General features: G+C 40.4%; 1 protein-coding gene across 1 annotated transcript; it reads left to right on the top strand.

Moving 5' to 3' along the window:
- The first annotated feature begins 3,830 nt into the window (after positions 1 to 3,830).
- LOC122663352 (proline-rich receptor-like protein kinase PERK1) lies at positions 3,831 to 4,923 on the top strand. The gene is made up of 4 exons (XM_043859030.1): positions 3,831 to 3,844; positions 3,940 to 4,090; positions 4,202 to 4,363; positions 4,828 to 4,923. The coding sequence occupies exons 1-4, from the start codon at positions 3,831 to 3,833 to the stop codon at positions 4,921 to 4,923; spliced, it is 423 nt and encodes a 140-aa protein (XP_043714965.1).
- Positions 4,924 to 10,531: the final 5,608 nt, after the last annotated feature.

Genomic DNA, 10,531 nt, shown 5'->3' with positions numbered 1-10,531 from the left:
CTGAGCTCTTGAGGTAACGGTCTGAACTTGAACTTGGAAACAGTTCATTGCAAGGGTTTGATCTCCATCGCCCTCAAACCTCAAACCCTTGCAATGAACTATTTCCCAAGTTCAAGTTCAGACTGTTACCCCAAGAGCTTAGACTACCTTCTTCATAATGGTCCAATCATAGAATGGGAAACAAGATTCCAGATTGCGGAGGACATCGGGGAAGAGCTTCTAAGCCTTCAAAGAAGAGGTCGTGTTCTTGGGAATATATCATCTTCAAACATATACTTGGATGGAAATTCTACTATAGCCAAGGTATATATGACTCTTCTCTTGTATCACCTAAACTTCCCACTAAATTCTTTTATTCTTTCTTCTTTCTTACTTTTGTTTTTGTGAATCTTTAAGTCTTGATACAACTTGCTCTGGTGAGGACCTTTGTTTTAAGAGACAGTATGCTTGCTCCATTGAGACCACACCATCATTCTTCAAATTTCATCTCCCCCAAAGAGGTTAAAAAAAGAAAAAGAAACAAGCTATATCTCTATGCTCTCTCTGATTCTGATTCCACCAAACATTAGATTATTATTAGATTACCCATTTCCCATCTCCTTCTTATAATATCAACAAAAAGACCCAAAAAGAAATAAATAAAGTGTGTTATGTTGTGGAAAAGGCTTCGCAAACCAGCCGGTTTCAACTAGTCTCAGACACCACTCTATCCATTCCAGCTTGCACTCTGTTAAAGTTAGAAGAAGATAGGAGACGACACAAGAAGGTTTTTATTTTTATTTTTTTCACTATATGATTTGTTGTGTACCAAGAGATGTGGTTTGAATAGGTCTCTCAATACAATAGGATGTGGAGTCTTTGATGTAGATAAATCATTGCTGAGTCATTTCTATGTGATAAAGTTGCACTGGGGACCGCTCCTCTCCCATTTCCATAGGCAACAAAGTATGGTACCTCTTCACTCTTCAGCTCCTCTTTTACATTTCTATTCACAATGCGGCAATGCCCTATCTGTCTCCATTTCTATTCACATGCCGCATCACACCAAGGTAATGAGTTTACCATACGACGGTTTCTATGCATTGTATTTGAGCACCCAACTTTTCATCCATTGATCTTCTAGACCTCCCCACCAAGAGTCAACTATTTTTAAGTGATGCTAAGATGTTGTGTAGAGTGCGTGCGTTAAGTATGACATGGCCTAACATTAGATCAACAAAGTAATGCAATGATGCCCTATCTCACCCATCCCTCTCTCCGCTTAGCCTTCAAGGGAGCTTTACCATAAGTAATACGCCCCGTCATTGCAACCGTTGTCATAGTGCCACGCATACGTCAATCATATCGAAATTGTCGATAAACCTTGCTTATTTGTAGGCTCATGAGATGATATGATGCAACGTTATCTCTAGCACACTCTGTCCTTTGCCTCCCAAATCAATGAATGCTACCTGCTAATGCTGTCTTTCTTTCTGTGATCCACTCCTGTTCCCTTGTTACACTCTCCACCTTCTTAGTTCTTCTTTCGGTTCACATAAGTACATGGCAGACATGTAGGATAGGTATTAACCCAGAGCACATCTGACATGGATAGTCGTTGAGAAATGAATTCAAATCTCAATGGGTCTTGATCTGTTACAACTGTTTAGACCTATCTATTCTTTGGTAAACCAGTCCTGTTTTATCTTCAATGGAGATACACGTGTATCATCTCAGAAGAGTTATCTATCACCTTGTGTATATGAGATGATGCAACGTTATCTCTAACACACTCTTTCCTTTGTCTCCCAAATCAATGAGTGTTAGCTGCTAATGTTGTCTTTCTCTATGTGATCCACTCTTGTTCCCTTGTTACACTCTCCACCTTCTTAGTTCTTTCAGTTCACATAAGTACATGGTAGATAGGTAGGATAGGTATTAACCCAGAGCACATCTGACATGGATAACCATTGAGAAATGAATTCAAATCTCAATGGGTCTTTATCTATTACAACTGTCTAGACCTATCTATTCTTTGGTAAACCACTCTTGTTTTATCTCCAATGGACATACACGTGTATCATCTTAGAAGAATTATCTATCACCTTGTGTATATGAGATGATGCAACGTTATCTCTACCACACTCTTTCCTTTGCCTCCCAAATCAATGAATTCTACCTGCTAATGTTGTCTTTCTCTCTGTGATCCACTCATGTTCCCTTGTTACACTCTCCACCTTCTTAGTTCTTCTTTCGGTTCGCATAAGTACATGGCAGACAAGTAGGATAGGTATTAACTCAGAGCACATCTGAAGTGGATAGCCGATGAGAAATGAATTCAAATCTCAACGGGTCTTGATTTGTTACAATTGTCTAGACCTATCTATTATTTGGTAAACCACTCATGTTTTATCTCCAATGGAGATACACGTGTATCATCTCAGAAGAGTTATCTATCACCTTGTGTATATGAGATGATGCAACGTTATCTCTAGCACACTCTTTCCTTTGCCTCCCAAATTAATGAATGCTACCTGCTACTGCTGTCTCTCTTTGTGAACCACTAATGTTCCCTTGTTACATTCTCCACCTTCTTAGTTCTTCTTTCGGTTCACATAAGTACATGGCAGACAAGTAGGATAGGTATTAACCCAGAGCACATCTGACGTGGATAGCCATTGAGAAATGAATTCAAACCTCAACGGGTCTTGATCTGTTACAACTGTCTAGGCTTATCTATTCTTTGGTAAACCACTCCTATTTTATCTCCAATGGACATACACGTGTATCATCTCAAAAGAGTTATCTATCACCTTGTGTATATGACATGACGCAACGTTATCTCTAGCACACTTTTTCCTTTGCCTTCCAAATCAATAAATGCTACCTGCTATATAATGTTGTCTTTCTCTATGTGATCCACTCCTGTTCCCTTGTTACACTCTCCACCTTCTTAGTTCTTCTTTCGGTTCATATAAGTACATGGCAGACAGGTAGGATAGGTATTAACCCAAAGCACATCTGACGTGGATAGCCATTAAGAAATGAATTCAAATCTCAACGGATCTTGATCTGTTACAACTGTCTAGACCTATCTATTCTTTGGTAAATCACTCCAGTTTTATCTCCAATGGAGATACACGTGTATCATCTCAGAAGAGTTATCTATCACCTTGTGTATAGGAGAGAAACCCTCTCATATATCTTGTATTTAAACATCAGTACGTATACTTGAATACTATCATTGAAAAGTTCAAGTCTTTTAATAGGAAAGGTTCTGGATTTATTGTATCTGTTCTACCAAAAAAAAAAAAAAAAAAAGATTTATTATACCTGTATGGCATTTTTTCAGACTTGGTTTTGAGTTATTTGAGTCGTCAGAGTTCTAACTGCAACTCATATAGCTTGGCTAGGCTAGGCTATCTCACCTGATTAAACCACCAAAACATTGTAATTTGTTACCGGCCTCTTTTTTATTCATGATTGGTCCAATTTTAAGAACTACATCTTCTCTTCATCTTAGTGTCCTCCAATTACACATGTCTATATTTAGTTGTTTCTCTATTAAATTTAACGTACTCTACAGAAACCCTCTAGACTTGCTTGCCAGTCCAAAAAAAATCACTTTTGCAAAAGAAATTCTAAGAACTGAAATTACATGAGGGATACATCAACTTAAATGAACCACAAATTCCACGATTGAGTAATGTAGAGAATTCGTTCTTAATGACCAGATATGAATCATATTATTCTGCTCATGTTTTTAATTTCTTGAGGTGGTAATATTTATAATTGATATAATACTAATCCTAATCCAGATGGCATTTTTTGGAAGCAAGAAGTGATACTTAATGGAAAACATTGGGTGAGACGATATTTATTTATGGAAATGAATTTAGTTGTAAATTCACACACACTACAAATGAGATTATTATTTTCTTTATCATGTTAATATTGCAGGTCATATTTAGCTTCAGAGCTTGTGAGAGGGAGCAATCCAATTGTAAAATCCGATGACTTCGCATTCGGTGTCCTATTGCTCGAGCTCATTACCGGGCGACGAGCAATGGAGGATTCAAAAATTATAGAAGAAGAGAGTCTAATCGACTGGGTATATATGTTTTTATCGTTTGATATTCTCAATAAAATCACCCATCACCATATATTTCTTTCTCCATCCTTTAACTCTCTGTTGGCCTTTCTTTGTCTTATGTGAGAGTAGGCTAAGCCTCTCCTATCACGTGCAATCGAGTATGGCCACTATGAAGGGCTTGTAGACCCAAAGTTACAAAATGAGTATGAATTGCAACAGATGGCCTTAATTGTAGCATGTGCAGATCCAATAATTAAGCGTTCATCAATATCTCGGCCAAGCATTGAGCAGGTACAAAGACTTATTTTGTAGTTATGAATTTGGCAGATGATCGCTTGTGAGAACCCATTCAAACACTTATTTTTCTTTTTGCATGGACTTGGTTTATTTGATCCGGGATACCAAAAAAGATCATGTCTTACTTCTCATTGAACCTGTGTTAGAAGTAGTTAATGCTCATACCATTGAACATGTGTCAGAAGTGGTCAATGCTCATCAGATGGATGCCCTAAAAAGAAAAGAGAATTGGATGCGAGAAAATAGATCAGCATTAATGGTGGTGGCGACGTTTGTTGCCGGAATGTTGTATACAAGCTGCATCTCCCCATCCGGTGGGTTGTGGTCGGATTCGACTGATGACCACCATGCTAGAACACCCATCATGTCGTATCTCATCCCAGGATGGACTAGAGCTTATTTGATTTACAATTCAGCAGGTCTTATGTCTTCCTTATTGATATAGTTTTGAATGGTAGTGGGTTGACTATGAAGCACCGAATTCATTTTTGGCTGATGATAGCTATGAGTTGTACGACCAAGCGCATGCCAATCTCCCAAAAGACGTCTTGTGAGGGAAGATACAACTTTAATTCCTTATTGCACACCACCCAGCGCGCATTGGTCCGTCTGAGCCAGGATCTGGGCATGGCATTTTGGGTACGTACATTACACCCCCAACAATCTCCCCAAATGCACGTCCAATCACGGAGCACCCATGGCACCGAGGAGACTCGAACTCGAGACCACCTGCTCTGATACCAATTATAGGACCAAGCGCTTATCAATCCCCCAAAAGATGCCTTGTGAGGGAAGGTGCAACTTTACACACCAGCCAGCGCGCATCGCTCCGCCCGAGCCAGGATCTAGGCAGGGCATTTTGGGTACATTACGCCCCCAATATGAGTTGGATATCTCTATCCATAATAATGGTTTGTCACTCAATTTCTATTATGCCCTACCCAAGCCACGTTAAGCAACACAAGGGTGACCTAGTAACCCTTTTTTTGTATCACAAACCTTATGAAATCGTTATCATTATAGGTGGAGTATGGTGTTTCTTGGTTGGAGCTGTTATGTTGATGGCCTTCATCCATTTTGGATCATGGACCCCAAGAGCCATTATAAGATTCAAGGAGGGCTTGGTGGGCCGCTTTGACAGGGGATATGGTCTGGCAACGTTGCCTAAGATGCAAGGTTTTGGAATGCTAGTGATTTTGATTCTATCTTTTACTTTTGTTTTTTGAACTGGTGGTTTTGATTCTGATTTTTACTTTTGTTAGAAGTAGTGAATGCTCATACTATTGAACATGTGTCAGAAGTGGTGAATGTTCATTAGATGGATGTCCTAAGAAAAAAGAACCAGTTGCACGTAAATCGATCATCATTAATGGTAGTGGCGACGTTTATTGCCGGGATGTTGTATACAAGCTGCATCTCCCCATCGGGTGGGTGTGGTCGGATTCGACTGATGACCACCATACAGGAATACCCATCATGTCGTATCTCAACCCAGGATGGACTAGAACGTGTTTGATTTGTAATTCAACAGGTCTTATGTCTTTCTTGTTGATAATAGTTTTGCTTGGTCGTGGGTTGACTGTGAAGCATCGAATTTATTTTTGGTTGATGATAGCTATGAGTTATAGGACCAAGCGCTTGCCAATCTCTCAAAAGACACCTTGTGAGGGAAGGTGCAACTTTAATTTCGTATTACACAACAGTCAGTGCGTATTGCACTGTCCGAGCTGGGATTTGGGTAAGGCATTTTGGGTACATTACACCCCCAATAATCCCCCCAAATGCACGCCCAATAACAGAGCACCCATGGCACCGGGGAGACTCAAACTCGCAACCACCTGCTCTGATACCAATTATAGTCCAAGCGCTTGCCAATCACTCAAAAGACGCCTTGTGAAGGAAGGTGTAACTTTACACACCAGCCAGCATGCATCGCTCCTCTCGAGCAGGGATCTAGGCAGGGCATTTTGGGTACATTGCACCTCCAACATGAGTTGGATAGCTCTATCCGCAATAGTGATTTGTCACTCAATTTCTATTATGCACTAACCAAGCCACGTTAAACAACATAAGGGTGACCTAGTAACCATTTTTTGGGATCACAAACCTTATGAAATCATTATCATTATAGGTAGAGTATGGTGTTTCTTGGTTGGAGCTGTTATGTTGATGGCCTTCATCCATTTCAGATCATGGACCCGAGGAGCCATTAGAAGATTCAAGGAGTGCTTAATGGGCCGCTCTGACAGGGGATATGGTCTGGCGACGTTGCCTAAGATGTAAAGTTTTGGAATGCTGGTGGTTTTAATTCTGTCTTTTACTTTTGTTTTTTGAACTGGTGATTTTGATTTTGATTTTTACTTTTGTTAAAAGTGGTGAATGCTCATACCATTTAACATGTGTCAGAAATGGTGAATACTCATCAGATGGAAGTTCTAAAAAGAAAAGAGAATTGGATGCAAGAAAATCGATCATCATTAATGATGGTGGCGACGTTTGTTATCGAGATGTCGTATACAAACTGCATCTCCACATTCGGTGGGTTGTGGTTGGGTTCGACTGATGACCACCATGCAGGAACGCCCATCATATCATATCTCAACCCATGATGGACTAGAGCTTATTTGATTTACAATTCAACGGGTCTTATGTCTTCCTTATTGATAATAGTTTTGCTTGACCGTGGGTTGACTGTGAAGTACCGAATTCATTTTTGGCTGATGATAACTCTGAGTTGTAGGACCAAGCGCTAGCCAATTTCCTAAAAGACGCATTGTGAGAGAATGTGCAACTTTAATTTCTTATTGCACATCAACCAGCACGCATCGCACCGTCCAAGCCGATATCTGGTAGGGCATTTTGAGTACATTACACTCCAATAATCCCCCCAAATGCACGCCCAATAACAAAGCACTTATGGCACCAGGGAGACTCGAACTCGCAACCACCTGTTCTGATACCAATTGTAGCACCAAGAGCTTGCTAATCCCCCAAAAGACGCCTTGTGAGGGAAGGTGCAACTTTACATACCAGCCAGCGCGCATCGCTTCACCCGAGCCGAGATCTGGGCAGAGCATTTTGGGTACATTACACCTCCAACATGAGTTAGCTCTATCTGCAATAGTGGTTTGTTACTCAATTTCTATTATGCACTACATTAGCTACGTTAAGCAACACAAGGGTGACCTAGTAACCATTTTTTGGAATCACAAACCTTCTGAATCACTATCATTGTAGGTGGAGTGTGGTGTTTTTTTGTTAGAACTGTTATGTTGATGGACTTCATCTATTTTGGATCATGGACCTCAGGAGCCATTAGAAGATTTAATGAGTGCTTAGTGGGCCGCTTTGATAGGGGATATGGTCTGGCGATGTTGTCTAAGATGCAAGGTTTTGGAATGCTGGTGGTTTTAATTGTCTTTTACTTTTATTTTTTGAACTGGTGGTTTTAATTCTGATTTTTACTTTTGTTAGAAGTGGTGAATGCTCATACGATTGAACATGTGTCAGAAATGGTGAATGCTCATCAGATGGATATCCTAAAAAGAAAAAAGAATTAGTTATGAGAAAATCGATCATCGTTAATGGTGGTGGCGTCGTTTATTGTTGGGATGTTGTATACAAGCTGCGTCTCCCCATCCGATGGATTGTGGTCGAATTCGACTGATGACAATCATGCAGGAATGCCCATCATATTATATCTCAACCCAAGATGGACTAGAACTTATTTGATTTGAAATTCAATGGGTCTTATGTCTTCCTTATTGATAATAGTTTTGCTTGGTAGTGGATTGACTATGAAGCACCAAATTCATTTTTGGCTGATGATAGATATGAGTTATAGGACCAAACGATTGCCAATCTCCCAAAAAACGCCTTATGAGAGAAGGTGCAACAATAATTCCTTATTGCATACCAGCTAACGCACATCGCTCCGTCCAAATCGGGATCTAGATAGGGCATTTTAGGTACATTACACTCCCAATAATCCCCCCAAATGCACGCCTAATAACAAAGCACCCATGGCACCAGGGAGACTCGAACTCGCGATCACCTGCTTTGATACCAATTGTAGCACCAAGGGCTTGCCAATCACCCAAAAGACGTCTTGTGAGGGAAGGTGTAACTTTACACACCAGCCAGTGCGCATCGCTCCGCCGGAGCCAGGATCTGGGCAGGACATTTTGGGTACATTACACCCCCAACATGAATTGGATAACTCTATACGTAATAGTGGTTTGTCACTCAATTTTTTTATGCACTATCGTAGCCACGTTAAGCAACACAAGGGTGACCTAGTAACCTTTTTTTGGGATCACAAACCTTATGAAATCGCTATCATTGTAGGTGGAGTATGGTATTTTTTTATTGGAGCTGTTATGTTGATGGCCTTCATCCATTACGGATCATGGACCTCAGGAGCCATTAGAAGATTTAAGGAGTGCTTGGTGGGCCGCTTTGACAGGGGATATAGTTTAGCGACGTTGTCTAAGATGCAAGGTTTTGGAATGCTGATGGTTTTGATTTTGTCTTTTACTTTTATTTTTTAAACTGGTGATTTTGATTTTGATTCTTGTTTTGTTAAAAGTGGTGAATGCTTATACCATTGAACATGTGTCAGAAGTGGTGAATGCTCATCAGATGGATGTCCTTAAAAGAAAAGAGAATTGGATGCGAGAAAATCGATCATCATTAATGGTGGTGGCAACGTTTGTTGTCGGGATGTTGTATACAAGCTGCATCTCCCCATCCGATGGGTTGTGGTCGGATTCGACTGATGACCACCATGTTGGAATGCCCATCATGTCGTATCTCAACCCAGGATGGACAAAAGCTTATTTGATTTGTAATTCAGCGGGTCTTATGTCTTCCTTATTGATAATAGTTTTGCATGGTAGTGGGTTGACTGTGAAGCACCAAATTCATTTTTGACTGATGATAGCTATGAGTTGTAGGACCAAGCACATACCAATCTCCCAAAAGACGTCTTGTGAGGAAAGATATAACTTTAATTCCTTATTGCACACCAGCCAGCGCGCATCACTCCGTCTAAGCCAAGATCTGGGCAGGGCATTTTGGGTACATTACACCCCCAATAATCCCCATAAATACACATCCAATAACAGAGCACCTATGACACCGGGGAGACTCGAACTCGCAATAACCTGCTCTGATACCAATTGTAGGACCAAACGCTTGTCAATCCCCCAAAAGACGCCTTGTGAGGAAAGGTACAACTTTACACACCAACCAGCACGCATCGCTCCGCCCGAGCTAGGATTTGGGCAGGGCATTTTGGGTACATTACACCCCCAACATGAGTTGGATAACTCTATCCGCAATAGCAGTTTGTCACTCAATTTCTATTATGCACTACCTAAGCTATGTTAAGCAACACAAGGGTGACCTAGTAACCATTTTTTTGGATCACAGACCTTATGAAATCGCTATCATTGTAGGTGGAGTATGGTGTTTCTTAGTTGGAACTGTTATGTAGATGGCCTTTATCCATTTCGGATCGTGGACCCAAGGAGCCATTAGAAGATTCAAGGAGTGCTTGGTGGGCCACTTTGACAGGGGATATGGTCTGGCGACGTTGCCTAAGATGCAAGGTTTTGGAATGCTGGTGGTTTTGATTCTGTATTTACTTTTATTTTTTGAACTGGTGGTTTTGATTCTGATTTTTACTTTTGTTTTCTGAACTGGTGGTTTTTTATTTTGATTCCAAGGTTTTGGATATAAGGTTTTGGAATGCTGGTGGTCTTGGCTTGGGTTTGATGAACCTTATAATTATATTCATAGTTATTTTGTTCGAATTAATTGTTAGGATTGCTTTGTAGAATTTATCCTCCTCCTTCCTCTATCATTGTGGATCATTTAGGAAGAAAGAAAATTTTACCCTCTTGCGGTAGTGGAGGAAACCCATCGGTTAGAGTAGCTCATGATCGATTTTTGGAAAGGTGTCGATGAGACAACATCTAGACCGATTTTTTAAAATATGTCGATGAGATGGCATCGATACCGATTTTGGAAAAGATGTCGATGAGACGGCATCGTGACTGCTTTTTGAAAAGGTATCGATGAGACAACATCGAGACCGATGTTTTAAAAGGTATCGATGAGATGGCATTGAGATCGACTTTTTAAAGTGTACAATGAGAC

Source organism: Telopea speciosissima, chromosome 5 (genome assembly GCF_018873765.1).
Source record: "Telopea speciosissima isolate NSW1024214 ecotype Mountain lineage chromosome 5, Tspe_v1, whole genome shotgun sequence".
NCBI lineage: Eukaryota > Viridiplantae > Streptophyta > Magnoliopsida > Proteales > Proteaceae > Telopea > Telopea speciosissima.
Note: the sequence above shows the minus strand (reverse complement) of the source record. Positions and strands in the feature narration are given on the sequence as shown.

Coding starts and splice junctions, on each gene's coding strand:
- LOC122663352 (XM_043859030.1), top strand. Junction 4,091..4,201: donor AAGAGAGTCTAATCGACTGG/GTATATATGTTT, acceptor ATGTGAGAGTAG/GCTAAGCCTCTCCTATCACG. Junction 4,364..4,827: donor CTCGGCCAAGCATTGAGCAG/GTACAAAGACTT, acceptor TTTGAATGGTAG/TGGGTTGACTATGAAGCACC.